Source organism: Parus major, chromosome 9 (assembly GCF_001522545.3).
Source record: "Parus major isolate Abel chromosome 9, Parus_major1.1, whole genome shotgun sequence".
NCBI lineage: Eukaryota > Metazoa > Chordata > Aves > Passeriformes > Paridae > Parus > Parus major.
This window is the reverse complement of record NC_031778.1, coordinates 18,303,402-18,324,204: the sequence shown is the minus strand read 5'-3', so window position 1 is coordinate 18,324,204 and position 20,803 is coordinate 18,303,402. Positions and strand designations below refer to the sequence as shown.

The following is a 20,803-nucleotide window of genomic DNA, read 5'->3' as shown; positions in this document are numbered from 1 at the left end:
AAATGATAATAATTGAAATTATAGAAAAGAGTAAACTGAGTTTCCAAAAGTCTTCATGATACTAATAATACTTCTGGTATACTAATGTCCTTGCCAGGATCATGAACAAAAAGTTTCTTTTATCCAAATCATTCTGAAAAGCCTATTTTACTCAGAAGCCTTGAAAACCTAGTCTTAGCTGTTGCAAAGGTTTCACCCCTGGTCTTTGGTCTTTACAATTCTTTAAGAAGTGACAGAGTAGTGCCAGCAGTAAATGACACTGCAGTGACCTGCACCTACAGGTTGAAGCCTGAGTGTAAAGGGAAGAAACTTCAGTGTCACAAATTATTGACTTTTCCCATTTAAAAGAAGAGTTCTTGGATGTGCAGCTTTTCATGTGGTTTGTTTGTTATGAGCAGCTTCTACAGCAGCAGCTATTCCTGGCCATTACAAATGGAATAGGAAACCTGTAAAAATGCAGTGTTTGATGCTGAGGCTTGAGGTCACAGGCCTGAGAGAAGTGAAGCTCCCAGCTGGGACTGAGATCACAACTGGGAGCACTTAAGAGCCAGTGGCTGTCCTAAAAAGCTGAGGGTGTATTGGAGGAACAAACTGCTGCCCTTCTGACCTTCATCTTCCCCTACATGCAGGAATTACCTCCCCTTGCCAATGATTTGGCTCTTCATTTCTTGGAGTATAGCTTACAAAGTTGGTGGTGGTGATAATGGCAGCAGGGTAATTATGGCAGAAGTTAAAGGGACTAAGATGAAAATCTTGTTGCTTTCAGACAGAGAATGGGCTAAGAGATAATGACATAAAGCCAAGAGTCTCAGAATGGGAAGTGATTCAGGAAGCTGGTGTGAAACTCAAGCCCATGTATGGCCCAGGATACACTGGCATGAAGAACCTGGGAAATAGCTGCTACCTCAATGCTGTCATGCAAGCCATTTTCAGCATCCCAGAGTTCCAGCGAGCGTAAGTAGCTCCAAACTAGCTCTTGTAGCTCTTGTCACTAGCTTCTGAATTCACCAATTTGTTGTTTTTCTAAGAAAAATGTTATTTTAATTTTTGTCTCACCTGCAAACAGGTTTCTTTCAGTCAGTTCAGTGGCTGCTTGGAGGATTTAGTGATTGTTTTGATCTGTTCTGGAAAAGGCTGGAACACAAAACACAATCTGTCATGGAAATAAAAACTTACTGTCTCAACTTCCATGCTGGGGAATCATATGCTACCTTGTAAATTTGATGTCTCAGTCTCTGTTTTTTATATACAGATGCACATATCTCTATTTACCTGGCTATCATCAGTATCACATTAGGGGGTTTGTACTGGCCTGTGCAGTATCACTGCAGGAGTCATTCTGTGCTCCAGTATGATTTCTGCCAAAAACTGGCACAAACATATTGATATCAAGCCATGCTAGTGAAAAACACTGCACCTGCTGCATGTGGGTCTGGCTAAGGGGGGGGAGCTACCAGAGGCACATTTTAATTAAAATTTAAAAAAATGAATGCCAAGAACGGTGTAAATATGTTCTTCCTCTGAATAATGAAGAGAGTAAAAGGACAAAAGCACAACAGAAAAATATGAAATACTCCTGGCTGATCAAAACTGAACACATCACTCCAAGGAGAGAAGCCTTTTTATAAAGGACCGTGGTTTGAAATAAAATTTCAAATTTGAAATAAAATTTCAGAGTGCCCTTTCCTTCCAAAGCAGCAGTAGTGTGTGTGCTGGAAGTGAAGTTTTTAGATTTTGGAAAGCCTCCCAGGTTTTCATGTTAGAAATTACCTTCTGGAGAAGAGGAGAGAGAAAACTTGTGTTTATTTTCTTTGTTAGCCAGTACAGGCTGTAGATTCATTAAGTGCCAGCTCTTCTACCTCCGCTGTTGAAAAATATCAAAATGGGCATTATTAAGGAAGATCCTTTTCCCCAGCATGGTGCTGTGAGTTACCTGGAGGACTCAGTGTCATCAAAATAGTGAATCTTTGGTGAGAGAGGGACAAGCACCATGGCCATACCTACCCAGCCTGTTTTTTCCTGTGCTCAAGGGCAGGAACACTCAGAGAGTGCTGCTGAATGCTTCACTTTCCAACAGGCTGGCTAGAACAGTGTTTCCCTCAGTGTTGTCAGAATTGCTTCTCTTGTGAAACTCAATAGAAACATTCTTTTTACATATTTTGGTCCTGATACAAACCTGAATTTACTTGTTTATGTTGGTTGGGAGTAGAAAGTACACTGGTTCTCAACTCAGCTCTGAGGTTTTGACCAACACTATCCTGCAGCTTTTGCAAGATTAAGGAATAGAATGTAAATTCCAGATGAACAACACAGCCATATTCTTTATAGCTAGCAGCTTCCAAGTAAAATCTCAATGTCCATTTCTTAATTTCTTTACTATTATTTTTGCATGAAAGAAGCACTCATTGGGGATAGATTGAATCATTAAGCTGCACTATTTGAATGTTTCTGCTTTGTTCTTGCTGCCCAGGTATGTGGGAAACCTTCCACGAATATTTGATTATTCTCCTCTTGATCCAACACAAGATTTCAACACTCAGATGTAAGTGACATTTCTCAGTTATTTACTTGGTCAGGTTAAATAGAATAGAAATGATTTAATGGCAGAGCCAAAGAACACCTTTTCATGAGCTCAGAAGTGAGATATGGCACAGGGGGAATGAGAAGATTTGACCACTTAGTTGCAGGTAATGATGGTTCATCAAGGAGTCAAAAGCAGTAAACTTCATTTCTTTTGCTTGAAATTGCTTTTTTTCTGTTTTTCTCACGTGTTTGTTTCCACCCCACCACTTTCTTCCTTACAGGGCTAAACTGGGGCACGGCCTCCTTTCAGGCCAATACTCTAAGCCACCCATGAAATCTGAGCTCATTGAGCAAGTGATGAAAGAAGAACACAAGGTATTTGCCTGAGTTTGTACAGCCTGGTAACTAGGTAAAAGTGATATCCTGAGAAAAGGGAACAGGTGCTGGGCATTGAGGAACAGGTGTGGATCCAGCATGGATGGGATGTTTAGCAAGGTGGAATGTGCAGATTACTAAGTCAGGGATAAATTAGTCAGGCACTATTTGTGCAGTGCATCAAAGCAGGCACTGGTTCTGTTGATAAAGGGCTCTGCTGCTCCAGTGATGAGTGCAAATGTTCACAGAACTTGCAACCAGTGTTTATCTTCTCTGAGAAACATCAACAACAACAAGAATGTTATGCAGAGAGTCCTGGAAGCAAACTTCTAAACCCTCTTTAAATTTCTGAAAGAAGTCTGAAGTGCTAAAAAATTGTTTCCAGGAAGTGTCAGACAATACTCCACTTGTTTTCAGGAGAAGCTGTTTAGGTAATGCAAGATTAGGTGCTGGAGGCTTTCATGGAGATGGAGGGGCCATGCAGAGCACAGGAATAATGCATGCTTCTGCCACAGAGGGATGGTGGTGGTTGCCATAGAAATAGATATTTTCCTCTACCTTCATCTGTCAATTGTTGATGTGGGAATTTCTCATGAAATCAGAATGCTGATAAGATTTTGGACAGACAGAGCATCTAGTGCAGAGTAGTTTGCACGATCTGGAAGTCATGTGTCCCCCAGGTAATTGCTTTGTACAGTGGCAATTCATTGTTTTGGAACAGCAAATGAATCCTGCTTGTTCCCATGAAATAAAGTGCAAGACTAATCAGCAATCCACTGGGACAAAGGAATAGTGGGACAGATTTCAGCAAACTCCATACATTGAATTATGTGTACTGACTGGCTTGCCTTCCTAAACACATGCAGGATGTGACTAGAAAATATTGTGCTGGAAGTTCAAGGATCTGAATACTTGGAATAAAGCTACACCTCCACATTTAGCTCAGCAGCCACTATTAGATTAGAGAACTCTTTAATGACAGATGGTATAAAACTCTGTCAGGTTGTAGTAGGCATCTACTGACATTTAGCAGTACTTGTGTGCTGTAGTTCAGTTTAATTAAGCTGAAGTTACATGCATGAAGTTACTTCCTTATCAAGCAATTAATAGCATATATTGGGATTTGAAACAGCTTTTACAGCTTTTGTTCCTTGTTGTATTGATGATTTATTTACAGAAAAAGTCAGATATAGGTATTTTCTCTATTCCTTCACTCATGGAATAAAAATCTATGGTTTTTTCAGGTTGAGGATGCCTTTTTTATGTTGTTTGTGTAACATTTTAGGCCTTAAATGTTTTTAAGCTCTTTGTGTCTATAATATCAATTATTCATTTTACTTCTATTCCTTTACTTTTTTCCCCCTTTCTACATGCAAAGAGGTTCTCAGTCTTTCCGAGCCTTTGGAACTCATCCAAAGTTTTGGGGAGTTGTTGCCTGTAAAAGCATTCATATGAGATCTGCAGTGGTCCAGCACAATCTATGTTTAGCAAAACTGTTTTGCAACTGTTGATGGGGAAAGTATGCCAGGTATTCTGTAAATATGGTGCTGTGGAGTTGAAATTTTTCACCACAGAAATTTAGCCTGGAAATGGCAGCATTTTTCTTGGACCCACTTTAGGATTAAAAAGAGGCTGAATGACTAAAGAGTCATCAGCCAGGGCTTGCTTTTCTGTTTACAGCTTTAACATTTCTTCTGGGGTTTTTTTTTGTTTCTTTGGAGGTTTTTTTGTTTGGTTGTTGTTTTTTTTCTTTCCCTTTTATTGTCCTTGAGGTGAGATTGCAAGATTCAATCCTTTTTTTGCAGACTGTCACACATGGCATGTTTATCTTCTTCCTGCTCAAGTGGCTGAGTACAAAGTGTATAGGAAGCAAGGCTTGATTCCAAACTCACTGCATTATACAGCAGGGCAAGTGTGCCACATTCTTACTTCTGGCATGGGAAGAAGCCTGGGATGTTGTCATGTGAGCTGCTTCATGCAATTCTCTCCTCAGTCCTAGTTTTGATGAAAGGCAGCTGAGGATGCTGAAGCAACCCAGGACGCAGAAATCCCTAGAACATCTTGAGACTCTGTCTCTTGATGGGAGCCTTTAAGGATCATCTTGGCCTGAGGTGGTTGGTGGTGTACTGTCAAAAATTGAAAAAGCATTAAAAAATGAGAATCTGCTTCTGATTTCAGTGAGTCTGGGAATACTGCAACCTAGTAAAACAAAGAAAAATATTTACTCTTCTAGTGTGTATTTTATATGGCCTCCATTTCATGCTACTTTTTCTATTTTTATATTCATATGACAGTGCAAGTCTAGTAAGGAGTGAGATTGACTTGAGTTTTTAACAGCCTCTGAGAACTCCTAAAGGTTATACTTTTACTTGGATTATTAAGTTTCATGTATGGTGAGGGAAAATCTGAGTGATAGATTCTGACCCCTTCAAAAATGTTATTTAAAAGGCATAATAGCTAGTGTTGTATTGATCTGGAATGGTTGGAGAGGTTCTTAAAATGGTGTAAAGGATTAGAAAGTCAAAAACAGGACTATCTTGGAAGCCAGAGATTTTCTAATTTAGGGCAATTTCCTCCTGATGTAACTGAATGGGCAAAGGCAGTAAGTTAGGGTTTTCAACATGACCAACATCTCTGAAAGTTGCAAATTCATGTTTGCTCTTAACAACCCACCTGGGAATGCATGCTGCACACATTAGTTGTTCTCTGCTTGGTTCTGCACAGCTCTCTGGAAAGGTTTTGTCCTGAGGAAAGCTGCCAGCTGATCCACCAAAGTGCTTCAGTGCTCTGGCACAGGGTTCTGAAAGCAACATCAAATGTTATATAACAATGTATGCTTTCAGCCTTTCTGAAAATGACAAACCTTTAAAAACCTCCAGTAATCTCTTTAAAATGCCAATTGCCAAAGGACAGGTAGAGTGAGTGCTGTAGGAACTAAGCCATAAAATATATTCTGACTGCCCCCACCCCCCCAATCTTGTTTCAGGACCTTTCCCATTTTTATTAAAATGGAAAAATAGGTGAAATGGAAAATATCATTCCTCCAGTGCCAGAAATGGGCTGTAGATAGATTTAGTGCAGTAACTTTGAGATATTTCATCCAGGATTGAATAAAAATCCCTTTTTAAAATGTTTTTCTCTCTTTTATTTAGCCTCAGCACAATGGGATATCTCCTCGAATGTTCAAGGCTTTTATAAGTAAAGGCCACCCAGAATTTTCCTCTAACAGACAACAAGATGCACAGGAATTTTTCCTACATCTTATAAATCTAGTAGAGGTGAGAAAATTTTTCTTTTCTTATTATTTCTTCTTATTTTTCTGGTTATATTAGACAATGAAGACAAAACTGTTACATGAGTGGTTCATTTTTTAGTTATGTTATTTTTAGCCCTAGATACGTAGACGGTGGGACTAATTAAAATGTATTTTCTTTTAGAAACATTTGCTTGCTTAATTCTTCCTCTTTTTTACTTCAGACTCTTGCATGACAATGAACAGGGCCAGTGGTGCTGCTAACAAATATAAAGAGGTCAAGCATCACTGTACAGGCTATAAGATTCATAAACATATGTGACCTTTTAAATTGCTGTTCCTATTGACCATACCAAAGTTTGTACTGGAATATTAATGAATTGGATATTATGATTATTATTGTAATTGTTCCAAATTCATATAATTGTTGGGAGCAAATTAATTACCCTGTCCAGCTGTTTTACAAATCCCAGCTGTATGTTGTTGAATCATGGGAGGAAGGATTCCCTCACTGGAAGCAGAGTGGCTGTTTGTCAGTTGAATATTTCTGTATAAAGCTTTAGTTCCTCAAAGCTCCAGCTCAGTGCTATGTGTAAAGGAATCATACTGTGAATTTTAATGCTATCTTTCTGAAAAGGAATTTACAAATACATGCAGTTTTGATGTAAAGTATTTTTTGTCTCCCCTTCCTCTCTCATTTTTCCATTTTCCCCAAGAATTGAGGCTATTTATTCATGTGTTCAGTCTCTAGATGAAGTTACATTTGTATGCATAGGATTCTACATCCCTAAATGCATGTACTGATTATAGGGTGGTTAGAAGAGACTTTTCTGTTTCTTGCCTGATAACAGGCATTAACATGAACAACAAAGAGGAGGTATATTATTTGCATGACATTCCCATCTGGATAATGAACTACAAGTTGCTTGCTCTGTTTCCGTGCATATTCAGAGTGGTAGGAACAATTCTGTTTGCTGAGAGGATGCTCCATGTTATTTATCTGAGCCTTCTTTGCTGTGAATTGCCACCTTCCTACCTTCTGCTCACCTTGACTCAGTCAGGTTCTTGGGGTACATACCCTGCAAATTCCTGTGTGTGGGTAGATGCTGCTGTGGGTGCAGAAATTGTGGACTTGAGTGTTTTTCTGTGTATGTGCCAGAGCTCTGCACGCAATCCAGTGTGAGCTCATGTCCCAGATCAGTGTCTTGGTGCTTACCTTAAAACAGCCAGCAGCCTTTGGGTTTTCTGGTCATTTTAATGATGGCCACAGAAGTGATTTGGTGTAATATTCCTTTCAGAGGAACCCTGTGGGTTCGGAAAACCCCAGCGACGTTTTCCGGTTCCTGGTGGAGGAGCGCACGCAGTGCTGCCAGTCCAGGAAGGTGCGCTACACGGAGAGGGTGGACTACATCATGCAGTTACCTGTGGCCATGGAGGCAGCAACAAACAAAGGTAAAGGAGAAAACTGCTTTGTTTGACCCAGGGATGTGCCACATTGTGCCCAGAGATCCTCACCAGCACTGAATCTCTTTTGTCCTGGACAATGAAACAGTTTGTGAAAACTTCATTACAAAAAAGGAACCGAACATACTGGTGAATATCTTTTAAAAACACACACAAAAAATCTCCAAACCCAAACAAACAAAAGCTAAAATCTGCTTTCTGTTCTTTAGCAGCAGATTATAAGGTCTGATATGGTAATAGAGAATAGAGGTATAAGGTAGTTTGTCATCTATAAATCTGAAATACATAATTTGGACATTCTGTGCTTTAGGGGAGGAGGGAAGGAGGATGAAGTGTTGGATGTTGATTTAATAAGCAAGAGTGTTTTTTCTCATGCCTGTGGAAAGCACCCTTGTTTTTCAAGGAGAAAATGGCTGAAGAGGCTTGAAGACCCTCAGGTCTTCCTGCTTCAGGAGCAGGAGGGAGGCACTGACAAGTTGTGGTTGCATCTGCAGTCAGTGGTGAAGAGCCTTGCAGAATAACATAATAGATGTATGCTTGAGGTAGAAATGAAAGGGGAACATGAAGGGAGATGTGCCTCTGATTTCCTCCATAATCTGAACATTTAAAATATTTTAAAACCAGAAGGTTCTATTTTGATTGTTTGATGAGATCCTATGAAATACCACAAGGCAGAGAATTCTACCTCCTTTTTACCTAACCTAAAACTACTCGCACTGGAAAGAAGTTTAGGAGAACTTTGTATTCTTTGTTCATCAGTTTCAGTGATGACTCTGTTGCTTATAAAAGAACATGTTATTTCCAGGTAATGACTCAGGAGACAGATTAGTTTGTGAATTTACCATATGGCACTGCTCAGCTTGCCAGTGTCAAGACTTTTTCTAGATCATACATAATCCTGGCCTGTCTAAAAAGTCAGATGACACAGATAGACAGCAATAACTTTCCAACTCAGACTGAGCTTTGATATAGTGGGTATGTGGTGTTACTGTTCACACAGGATTTTGGCTGTCATGGCAAAGTTTTCATTGCCTGTGTCCTGGTATTTCCAGTTCTATGTTTCCACCATGAACAGGAACCTTAGAGGTGTGGCTGTAAGTGTAGCTCCTGACCCCAGTGCAGACAAAAAGATTTGATGTCTAGTTAAAAGCATATAAAAATTTTATTGCTAAGTAGGTTTTTGCATTTCTAAGACTTTCAAAAATAAGCCTGATGAGGAACACATAACCATGACAATGTTCATTAGCTTCTAGTGTTGTGTGTGTTTCTCAGATGAATTAATTGCCTATGAATTGAAGAGGCGAGAAGCAGAAGCTGCAAGGAGACCTCTGCCAGAGCTGGTCCGTGCCAAGATCCCATTTAGTGCATGTCTGCAGGCCTTTTCTGAACCAAGCAACGTAGAGGATTTCTGGAGCAGTGCCCTTCAAGCAAAATCTGCAGGAGTTAAGTAAGTGTGTGTCTGGCTGCCTGTTAAAAACAGTGGTCTGTGCTTATCTTGCTACCTGGACATGGTACAGAGAGGAACACACAGTGAGCTCTGGCATCACACTGCTGTTGGGGCTCATCAGTGTGATGTGCAGATCAAGCCTTGCAAGAGCAGTAATGATGAACTGGGCAGGAAATGAATTGCTCTCAGTGGTCAGACTCCAAGAAGTGATGCAGTCTGGTTGTTGAGAGCTTGAACTTTAAATGCATGTAGGGTTGGATCCTTTGCATCAACCAGTGATAGCTCATCTCAGTGTGCATGAGGTACTGAGATCTGTGCTGCTGGGGATTCTCTTGCCTGATTTCAATGAATTGTGTTTCTTGTCCTTCCCAGGACTTCCCGTTTTGCTTCCTTTCCTGAGTACTTAGTGGTGCAGATAAAGAAATTCACCTTTGGCCTTGACTGGATACCCAAAAAGCTTGGTATGTACTTGTTTTATTTACCTTTCTATCTGAGATAATTAATAAGATGTACACACTATAATGAGGACCTGACTCAAGTCTTAAGTTTTTACTGTGAGGATCCTAATTGAATCTTCTTCCCTTTCACAAAAAAAATTAACCAAGCCATCAGGTTTGTGGAGATAAAACACAATTTCATGTAATCTGAGCTAGTTAGATTGTGCTTTGGTGTTCCAAATTTCTCCAAGAACTCTTTTCAGAAGGAGAATCCTGGCTGTACCTTGAGTACCAGAGTCCCCTCTCTGAAGGGGTGGGATGCACCATAAGTTCATTTTGCTGGCTGCAGAAGCTTAGCCCATTTCTCTGCTTTTGTAGATGTTTCTATAGACATGCCAGATTTCCTGGATATCAGTCACCTTCGGGCCAGGGGGCTCCAGCCAGGAGAAGAGGAACTCCCAGACATTGCTCCTCCCATTGTCATTCCTGATGACCCAAGAGGTATTTACTGACTTATTCTCCCCTTTCCTTATAGCACACAGGGATTCTCTTTAATCTGCACCATTTGGAACTGAACAAAAACCAAGCTCTGTACTTCTGTAATTGAAGACTCTTACACCACTTCACAGCCTTTTTTTTTCCCTAGTGGACAACCCTAGTTCTTCCAGATTTTCTGTTTTGGGGATTTACTGTAGAGTCACAGGGTGTTTAAGAGATCTTAAAGATCTAGTTCCAACCCCCTTGCATGGGTAGGGACAACTTTCCCTAGAAGGTTTGATAATTGATGTTGCTGTCCTTGACTCTCTCCAGAGAACCTTCAGTGCATATCCATGCATCCCTTGGAGTAAAGTCACTGTGCTCTTCCCAGGTCCAGCACAGTGCAACGATGCTGAATACACAAAGGACATAATACATGAGGACAAAAGCTTTCCAGCATAGACTAAGACTCTAAATTTTATTAATTTTAAAAATAAAAGAATTGTTAGGCCCTAGCATCTGTGCCTTCATGCACAGTCCTCTTCTCTGGATGTACATGGGTTGCACTGCACATTAAAAAAAGCTTTGTCTCAAGGAGAGGATGGCAAAGAGCTGGCTATAATGTTTGTGGAGCCAAAAGAAAGAGGAGTGATTAAAATGCTTTTTTTTTTTTTTTTCTTAAATACTGTTTCTTTTATGCTAAAATTCAGAAACAAGCATACTAAATATCCTCCTTCTTTATTCCCTGGGTTTCCCTGGAGAATAAAATGGTTTATAGCAAGTAAAATCATGTTTTTATGGTGTGACCTTAGACCCAGGTGGTTGCACTTACTCCCAGATGACTGAAGTTTGAGTGCTTCATTATTTAATACAAAGCCAGTAATGCAACTGCTCTCATGACATGAGTGCCCCCATTTGCTTGGATATTTATAATAATGGTGACATAATACCATTCTGTATGCTTGTGAAAGAAAGCTAGTATCTGAAATTGTGTGCAGAAAAAGGATATGACAAACTTCAATTCTCTAAAGGTTTTAATTCCATTCCTTATCTACATAAGTTCCTCACAAAGGCCTGTTCTTCTTACCCTCTTGCTGAATGGACTGACCTAATTTTAGTGTAAATGCATGCATGATGGTACTTTATTTTTAAGATTCTTGCTTTGGTCAGCCATCACTGGTTTATAGTGTCAGTGATACTTTGCTCTGAACAGAGTTAGAGAAATATCTTTGCTCTAATTCATGGCAGAAATATCAGGGAAGTAAGGATGAAACTGCCCTGTCTCCATGAGGTCAAATATTTCTATGAGTTTAAAAATATGGAATTGTTTTACCCATATGGATCTACTTAGCTTTCATATAAGTCCTTTTCCTTGTTTTTTTTTTCCCCATTGTTAATTTTCAGATCGCATGACGAACCATTTCGTGGAGTGTACGTATCTCATTTTTCTACTGCTTAAAAAATGGTTGTGCTTTTGCTCAGCTAGTGGCTTCTCTCTCCTCACAGAGATGCATGAAGCCTTGCCCTGCATGCTTCCAAGTAAAAGATGATTTCTGTGCTTGTTCAGTGTTGACTCTCTTTGGGAGTTAGTATAGCCAGAATACGTGCTGCTCCTCTGCCTGCTGCTACTCTGGAGGATCTTGCAGTTCTGGGGGTCACAGCTGCTTGATCCTGGCTCCCTCTGCCCTCTGATCCCATATAAAGCTGTCTGATCCTGTCATCCAGAGGCTGCCAGATCTGGCAGTTCTTATTTCTCTAAGCTGTAAGATCCTGCCTTTGAGAGGTGCTTGGTTTTGGCTGCCATCTCTATCTGAGCTCAGCACCTGACTTCCTCACCCCTTCAAATCCAGTGCTGAGGTATCTTAAAATAAAGTCCTGTAAGAATTCATCAATATTTAATGATCTGTGTGGGGATCTTTGTCTCTACTGAGACAAAAGTAAGTCCATAACAACTGCTGCAATGCTTTGTACAAAGCTGTTTTCTGATGGCTGTGGGTTTATTGAAGTACTAAACCAAATCCAAGCAATATGTACTGTAATATATGGCACCGTGAGTAACAATAAAATATTATACAATGGATGAAATTAGACTTTTATATTTTAGAAGGTCTTTTCTTGTAGCCCTAGATATTGATGAGTCTTCAGTTATGCAGCTGGCAGAGATGGGCTTTCCTTTGGAAGCATGTCGGAAGGCTGTGTACTATACAGGCAACCTGGGTGCTGAAGTTGCTTTCAACTGGATCATTGCACACATGGAAGAACCAGGTCAGTGACTGGAGGGTGTAAGTTAAACTCAGCTCTTGGTTGTGGATTTTGGCAGTCAGTAGAAATTTTATAATGTGTGACAGAGAAACAACGGCCCCCCTTCCCCACCTGGGAAACCTGGAGGTGTGAGTGAATTTTCCCAAGCTGCTCCTGGGATGTGCAGATCTTGACCATTATGTGGTATCCTCTGCCTAGAAGAAGACAACAAACTAAGCTACACCAGAAGTCCTGTCCTCACCACTGGTGTGGGCCAGCTCTGTTTCCACCCTTTGGCTAGGTCCGTGCTGCTAAGGGGGAAGCTGACTTGTGACCAAGTGTAAGTACAAAGAATCCTGTGGTCTGGATGCTTTTCTTCCATATCAGCCTTCTCAAGCTCAGGCTGGAGCATTCATGCCATACTTGGGCTGTCTAGTGATGGACAGGGCTGCTAGATGTTCTCCTCTTCCTCTGTTTCATCCATGCAAAGTTTGCACTCATGATTCAGCACTGAGTGCATCTGAGTACTCCCTTGCCAGGAAGCTCCAGACTTGGTTGAGTTCACGCTTCACCATGAGCTTTTGTGTTGCTTGTGTAAATGGGGAATGAACTTCACTTGGGCTAAGCAGACATTTTCAGATATGGAATCAGTTCATTTTCATCTGTGCACTGGGTTGTCTATTACCCTGATGCTATCATTGCTTCCATACCAATCTTTGCTGCTTTCCTGCAGTTGTTTCACTTCTGCAATGTGAGTTATGCCAGTCTGCTCAGTATGAGCATGTGCACCTAGATATTTTGTAATGTGCACATTCATTTTGTTGTTTTTAAGGCTTTCCACGTATCTAAGTCTGAATTTATATGCCAGTGAAATGAACTTACATTGATTTCAGGACTGCTTTTGAGGTCCTGTGTGTTGTTTGTTTGTGTTTGTTGTTGACTTTGCAGTTAAGTGAGGCAAAAGAAGGAACTGATGAATGTTTGTTTGTTCCAGATTTCGCTGAGCCCTTGGTCATACCTGCATTTGGAGAGGTTGCTTCCAGTGGGGCAGCTGCTTTAGGAGCTGTAGGGCTAGATAACCAGCCTCCTGAAGAGATGGTTGCAATTATCATTTCCATGGGATTCCAAAGGAATCTAGCCATTCAGGCACTGAAGGCAACAGTGAGTTTGTGGGTTATTGGTAGCACTGGGGTTTTGTTTCATGTTCTGTGCTTTGTGCATGTGTGTGCTCAGATGCCCTTGAAATGTGTACAAAAATCCAGTTAGTGGATGATGAGCCTGGAAATATCCTGACCAAGTGTGGTATGCCTGACTTCTCTGGAGTGGGGAAGGTACTTTGTGTGTTTCACTGGGATGGTAAAGTGTGGAAGGCAGTGAGGAAAACTTACCTGCTTTTACTACCTTTTGAAAAATAACCTGGATGCCTGGAGGCCGTGTGTCTGCAAAATAAGGACCTGGGACTGTGGGTCTTAGTTGTGGGATTATTTCTTTTCCATATGTCAAGCTTTTGCAGAGTGCTTGCTGAATACTATTTTCCAGGGAGGTGGAGGTATCTTACAATTTTTAAATGCTTTAAACATGATCCCTACTCTGTTCAAAGGCTGATGAGTGGCAGCATGATGTTAGAGAGTGTTTTAAAGGTTGCTCTTTTGATTGTTTGACTGGCAGAACAATAACTTGGAGCGTGCACTGGAGTGGATCTTCAGCCACCCTGACCCTGAGGAAGAAAGTGACCCTGCTTTGGACACAATGGATATGGAGAACAATGCTAATGCCAACATCCTTGCAGAGACAGGGTCTGAGGGACCCAGGATCAAAGATGGCCCTGGAAGTAAGTTCTGCTGCAGCTTAGACCTGGCTGTCATTCTGTTGCATCACACCCACCCCATTCATAGAGCTCCCTCCTGTTTTGAAAATAGTTATTGTGGGTTTTTTTGGACACAATCCAGACAATTTACTTCCAGTCTTGTTTCTGGGGCTGAATCCAGCTCTGTGGTTCACTGAGTTCTGTCGGCTGTGTTTGCTCAGAAAACTCTCCTTGGACTCACTGAATAACCTGAGCCCAAAGTTTCTTGCTACCAGAGCCCACAAGTCTCTCCTGGCCTAGGTTTACATTTTGTTCTGTTGCTATGACATAAAAAGACAAAGAAAGGCTAGAATGTTTAAATCTTCAGAGGCTGAAGCACTGCTGTTACATACCACCTGAGTTTCTGTCCTCCTGTAGTCTGCTGGGCAATTTGATAATCCCTTCAACCAAGTTCCTTATTCACAATACCACAAGTATAGTGGGTGTCCTGCATGTTTTGTTTTCTTTTGGTTGAGTTTCTCTGTCATACTGCTGCTGAATAAACCACAAGATGGGGCTAATGTACAGCAGGCAAAGTTGAGAAGAACCTCCTGGAGGTGTCACAGCACTGGAATACAAAAGCTCAGTGGTGGTGCTAAGGATGTCACTGAAAGTTTTTTGAAGGGTCTTTAGTGACCAGTTCTAATAACTGTAGTATGTTCTAAACTTCTGCCTCTGATCCTGACTTTAAAGGTCTTAGGAAAAAAAAAATCCAGACAATTTGATTTTTTTTGTCTGTGGTTGCTACTGTTATATTAACATTATAAATATCAACCTTAAGTCTTTTGGAGGCATGGGAAACATTGATTATTGCTAGGTTAAAAAAAACCACTAAAGTTGGAATAATTATTTTTTGTGGTACTTAGCCTTTATAGACTGAGACCCTTTGCTGAGTGCCTGAAATCTTGATAACCAACATGATTCTGTAAAATGACTCCAGAAAGCTCTCTACAGCAAAATCCAGGCCCATGTCCTTATGCAATATCCTGAAAGAAGGCACCCTTTTACTTTTAGTGGTAATTCAGGTGAATGGCATGTTTGAGTGGGGATCAAGAACCCATGCTGAGTTCTCCAGAGACTTTAAGCATAAAAATTGTCCTGGTGTTAGAGGAGGAGCTTTCTTCCCTGTCCTCTCTTCCATGGGCTGCTGAAATACAAACTTCTGTGTTTTTTGATTTATAGGAGATCTGTGATCAGATGTATAGACATAGCTAATTTGTGTGCAGAATGAACTCCCTGTTTAGCACCTTCTGTGGTGCTCTCTATGAACTGGGAATGAATCTGCTGTTTTCTTTCCTACTAGGGGCTGTGATCACAGCCCTGCTGCATGTGCACAGGTCTCTCTGGGTTTGATTTGGATTGATGTTTGACAGTGAATCTGAACCACTAGTTAAGCTGGGAACATGCTGCAGTGTTAACAGAAACTGAGTTTGGGAGTGCAGAGTCTGAGTTGGGAGTGCCTAGCTGCTTCTCCAGTATTAGAAAAAATATTTCCTCTGGAGTCATATTGCAGTGGTAGCAGTAAAAGGCCATTTATATTTCTTAAAACAGGGTATGAGCTGTTCGGGTTCATCAGCCACATGGGAACATCCACAATGAGTGGCCACTACGTTTGTCACCTCAGAAAGGAAGGAAGGTGAGTGCAGCTGGGAGAGACACATGGGGTGAGCAAATGTTTGATTTGAAGTGTCTGTACAGAGCAGGGTGTGCTCATGGCAGACAACACGGGCTGTTACCATCTGCAGGTTTCCCACCAAAAAAGGGAAAAATTGTCTCAGATGTGATGAGTCAGTTCTGATCCCACTGAAGCCTGTGGTGAAATGTACCATTGGTTCTCCTGTGCTTGCCATTCCAAATCTCTTCAGTTTGGGGCACTGGTTCTGTATCTGCCTTAGTTTATTTGAGTTGTCCGCAACGTCCTTTTGTTGCCCAGCAATAGAAACCCATGGAGCTATATGGGCTGATACTGGTGTTGCTGGCACTGTGGTGCTGATCCTGGCTGTGATTGATATGTTCCTGTTATCTGACATTGGGAATCCCTGATTTTCCTTCATTTGAGCTGTAACTACTCGTGCCTCTGCACATCCCTCCTCCTTTTCAATTCCTGACCCTGCCAGCTGGTTTGACTGTTTCTCTAATCCTTTGTTCTGGCTGCAGTGCCTAATTTTAGATTTTCAACTCTTTGAGGTTTGGGTCTGAGAAGTCCCTGATAAACCTGTGGCATTTTTTATACCCATGGAATGTAATCAATCTTGTTTTCCTTTCAGATGGGTGATCTACAACGACCTTAGAGTCTGTGCCTCAGAACGACCTCCCAAAGACCTGGGCTACATTTATTTTTACCACAGGATACCAAGTTAGGCCTCAAATCTATCACCTGGCCTTAAGAAGCCATAAGCCTTTTTAACATGCCCAAAAAAAAGTGTACAATAAAAATTTAAAACCAACAAAAGACCCCTTAACCCTTGGACTGCCAAAAAGCAAAGGAAAACATGGGATGTTTATAGTGTATTTAAAAACAATCATTTGATGCCGCCTTAAGTGTTAGACGGAAGATTTCTCTTAGGTGCTGTACATGTTTTAAATTTATACACCTTACAGGCCATGTGGATTTCTGGTGGAGTTTGCAGCTAGTGTGTGGAGAATATGGAAGCTTCAGTGTTGAGCAAAAACAGTTCAGCCCAGCTCCTGCCTGTCCTGTCCAAGCATCCTTTGAAGACCACAAACAAATATTTGTGTCTGGTGACTGAGAGCCTGTGTTTTCATCCAGAGTCCAGATCATGCAGAGAAATCATTTGAAGGGAGGGGGTTTGTGGCTGCTCTTCAAAGCAGAATGTCTTATTTCAGAGATTATTCTCAGTGCAGTGAGAAAAGTCAGTTGAAGTTATATCTGTTGGAATTCAGTGGTACAGTATTTTGATTTGACTTTTCCATGTCTAAGCCTAAGAGACTAATGGAGACAGGAGCAATCTCCTGTCAGTGCCCTGTACATTTTTTGCCAAAGAGAAAATTTTTATTTTTGCAGACATAGGTTTCTTCATCTTCATTTGAATGTTCATTTGGTAAGTTCTTCCAACAGATTCAGGATTACAGATGGCTAAAAGCAGCAGACTTTCTGACTATGAAATTAAATGCACACCCTCAGGAAAGGCAAGGCTGTTATTTAAATTTTGTTTTCTTATGGAGGAGGTAAAGAAGGGTTTGATGTCCCATTATATTTATGTCAGGGAATAGACCACTCTATTCCATCTGAAATCAACTCCCTGACAAAGTACTCACAGTGCAATCCTGCTTTCTGCTAAAGATTGCTTAAATATTGACTTTCATATCTGAGAGGGGGAAATTGCTTAGTAAGTTTGCTGATTTATAGATTTACTCCTCTCTCACTCCCTTAAAAAGCCAAAACAACAAAAAACCAAAAAGAACAAAAAACAACAACAACAACAAAAAACATCCTTGAATTGATATTTTTGCTTTCTTTACACTTGCAAATGCATCAATAATCTGATCTCTTCAACAGACACCTTCTAAAAGGGATTTGATAGCTCTGGCAGGGATGATGGGGTGGGTAGGCAGGGGCTGGCCTTTCTGTCTTTATTTTTTTTTTTTGTGTTGCTTAAGTGTTTTTCACAGGTGAGAATACATATGTGGGTTTTAAAATTATATTTGAAAACACTCATTCTAGAAAAATTACAATGGTGAGTCCAAAACCTTTCATGATTCTGATAAAAAAGAAGAAATCCAAAGGTTCAGAGTGTTGGACACTGCTTAGAGGCTGTTGCTGGAGTTGCCTTGTACAATGTTACCAAGCCCTCAAAATAAATTGCAGCAGTCAAAAAAAAAAATAATAAAAAAATCCTTTTTTTGCAGAGTACAAGAGAGCCAGAGAAGTGTCATTACATTTTCTCTGCAGTTAGTGCCTGCAAGTTTTAATAGCAAAATTCAGGCAGCTACACACTACAGAAGAGAACTCAAATGTCTGGTTATGAGAAGGGCATTTTAGTTTTTGCAGTGTGTGGGGAAAAATAATTCTCCCTCTGGTCATAAAACCTCACACAGAGCCAAAAAACACTGTTGGTATTTTAATCAGGTTTTGATCTTAAAAGATTATGAGAGAAATTCTGGTGCAATAATTCTGTGGAGTGTAAAGGTGTCCAATTGCTGGGAAAGCTCCCTGCACTTAGAGCTCTTATGGACACATTAGTGCAGTGTCCTGGCACATTAATGAGTGGCCCCTGTGAGATTCAGCTGCCTTGTGCTTATTGAGCCACCAGTTCTGGATGAAATAAAAGCTGCCAGTAATTTCTTTCCTTCTTCCAGATTTTGGATATTTGAGGACTTCACCAGAAAGTGACAGGTTTGAAAATGGGATCAGCAAATTATGCAGTGATACATCTTCTATTTAAAGTGAAAGAGCAAAACTTCTGTATATCTGTGTTTTTTCATTCTGGCAGTAGAAAAAGGAGAAAAGGCCTTTTTTCCCCTCTTCCTTTAATTTTTATTTAATTTTATTTTAATTCCCATGTATATTCCAAGGAAGTTCCACACAACAGCTTCCCTCTTGCCTCATGAACTTCAAGGGCTACTTGGAAACTACCAAGATCTGGTGGTTGCTGCCTTTTTATTTAGAAATGAGTAAATAAAGGCCAGCTGAGTAACTCCCACGTTCATTACCCAACCAGAATCATGGCTGGTCTTGTAGGATCAAGGATGGAGCTGGAATCTTGCAAACTATTTGGTGCATCCCAGAACTGTGACATCTGTGGAGCTGCCTGGTCTCAGGGGACACACTTGGAAGGTGATAAACTGGAAATGGTGGTTGAAAGGGGAGGGCCCTTGGCTGGCTGTGGTGAGTGAATTGGAGCAGCTCAGATTCTGGAGATCTTTTCAGTTCAACACTTTCATGTTTTGCCTGCCCATAAGAAAGTTAGTCAGGAGTGCAGTGGACAGTTTAGGGGAAAGGATTGCATGTTTTCTAAAATATAGCAGTTAAAAATATGTTAGAAGTTCTTCACTCAGGTGCTTGAGGAATTACTTTCTTCTCTGCCAAAAGAGTGGCCTCCCTCCTTTTCTCAAGTGGCTGGTTAAGTCATCTCCCTTTTTTGATGAGTTTTGTGTGAAGAACATCATGAACCTGGAGGAGCAGGATATAAACTCCTGACTCCTCAGCCTGATGGGGGAGAGAGGAGTTTTGGTGGGTTTGGGGTTTTTTAGAACTCCAGCAGTGCAGAGGCCTCCCTCAAACAGGCTGTACTGAAGGGATGGCTGATCTGCCAGGCTGTGCCTGCTGCAATCTGAACGTGCTGAATCGTGCCAGGGGCACAGCCTGGGCACACTCCTGGTGTCTCTGGGTGCTGGAGGAGCTGCTGGGGGCTTGGTGAGCTGGGAGCTTCTTGACCAAAAGAGAATGGAGGAAGAAATATCACTGTGAGCTGTTTGAGACAATCTAACCTGGGAATCATGGCAAGCCAGGACCTGGCAGTAAATAATGCTTCTATTTCTCAGACTTAGTTTTACATTTAGGTTAGGAGATAGGAAGGAAGAAAAACTCAGTAACTTTTCCTTGATTTCCTCTTCTTCTCTCATTCCTAGCAGCATGCTGGATCCAGTAGACTTCATTCTGAGTCACAATCTCCAGTCTCCAAAGTCATGTAGACACAAACTATTTCATCTTCTGATCTAAAATATAATTAGGATAAAAAATGATTTATTCAGAGCTGTGGTTTTAAAACAAGTGTAGGTGTTTCTGGACTCAAATCACTTGTAACTCTACTGGGTTCAGTGCCATTACCTCTGACTGACTCAGGTGTAAGTGAAACCAACATCAGCCCAGTTCTTTGATTCAGGCAGCCTCCATCAGGTCACAGCACACATTCAGAATGTGGATGCATCCAGAACTCTTTAGATTCCTTTAGAAACCTCTCCAACTGATTCCTTTTGTTCTCCATCCTGGCAGCAGCCATTTTTATCCTTTTTGCTGTTTTCATGCATTGGAATTCTATGCAAAATATGTAACTGGACATTTTATTGTTTTCCCTGTCACCCTTCCTACCTTAGTGGCTGAGATTGGTGTCTGATTCCTACTCACTCTTCAGTGGTTTTACTGTTGTATCCTGGAAGTGTCTGTCCTGGTTTACTTTGCACCAGAGTTGTTTGCTTGAAGCACTGTTAACTTTCTGGAGAGTATTTGTCTGAGATGAGAAAGGCTGTGAATGACATTGTTGCAACTGTTTTAAATTAAAAAGAAATATTCTCACATCTGGTGTCTATGTGGATTCTTCTTCTTTGTTCTTGTCTGAAGGGGAATAGACAGAATGTGTTTTGATGCTGCCTCTCACTCTTTGTGGTCACATTTGGTGTTTTACTTAAAAAACCCCTGCATAGGGAGCAGAGTGGTTTGTGAGAGTCTTGATTTCTTGTGACTCCTGGAATTTCTGTGGATTTAAAAATAAAAAAAAGTAAAATCCCCAAGCTCTGAGTGGATATACAACATGGCAAATAAATAGAAAAGAGGTTTTAAGTTAGATTGGTTTCTTTGTTTTTAACTTTTAGGTCTATTGCTGTTCTTTGATCACAAGAGTTGGCAATGTTTGTGTGGAATTGTGCTGTCCTTTTACCCCAAATTTCTGCTTTATTATGGTCTTTAATTCCTCATATTCAGAAATTTCTTCTGCTGCTCAGTAAAGAAGTCTGTTTTCCTCATGTCAAAAGGATTTTACATAGAAATGTGACTTTTGGGA

The 20,803-nt window shown here is 40.8% G+C and overlaps 1 protein-coding gene across 2 annotated transcripts in view; it reads left to right on the top strand.

Moving 5' to 3' along the window:
* USP13 (ubiquitin specific peptidase 13) overlaps positions 1 to 20,321 on the top strand; it is a 48,645-nt gene extending 28,324 nt beyond the window's left edge. The window contains exons 8-21 of one of the 2 annotated variants that reach the window (XM_015637742.3): positions 767 to 954; positions 2,471 to 2,542; positions 2,805 to 2,898; positions 6,051 to 6,176; positions 7,450 to 7,603; positions 8,888 to 9,062; positions 9,435 to 9,523; positions 9,878 to 10,000; positions 11,381 to 11,407; positions 12,098 to 12,241; positions 13,212 to 13,378; positions 13,886 to 14,048; positions 15,615 to 15,699; positions 16,331 to 20,321. In XM_015637742.3, the coding sequence (XP_015493228.1) occupies positions 767 to 954; positions 2,471 to 2,542; positions 2,805 to 2,898; positions 6,051 to 6,176; positions 7,450 to 7,603; positions 8,888 to 9,062; positions 9,435 to 9,523; positions 9,878 to 10,000; positions 11,381 to 11,407; positions 12,098 to 12,241; positions 13,212 to 13,378; positions 13,886 to 14,048; positions 15,615 to 15,699; positions 16,331 to 16,424 (1,701 nt within the window). In that variant the 3' untranslated portion in view covers positions 16,425 to 20,321. The other variant, XM_019007804.2, reaches the window with a different exon arrangement.
* Positions 20,322 to 20,803: the final 482 nt, after the last annotated feature.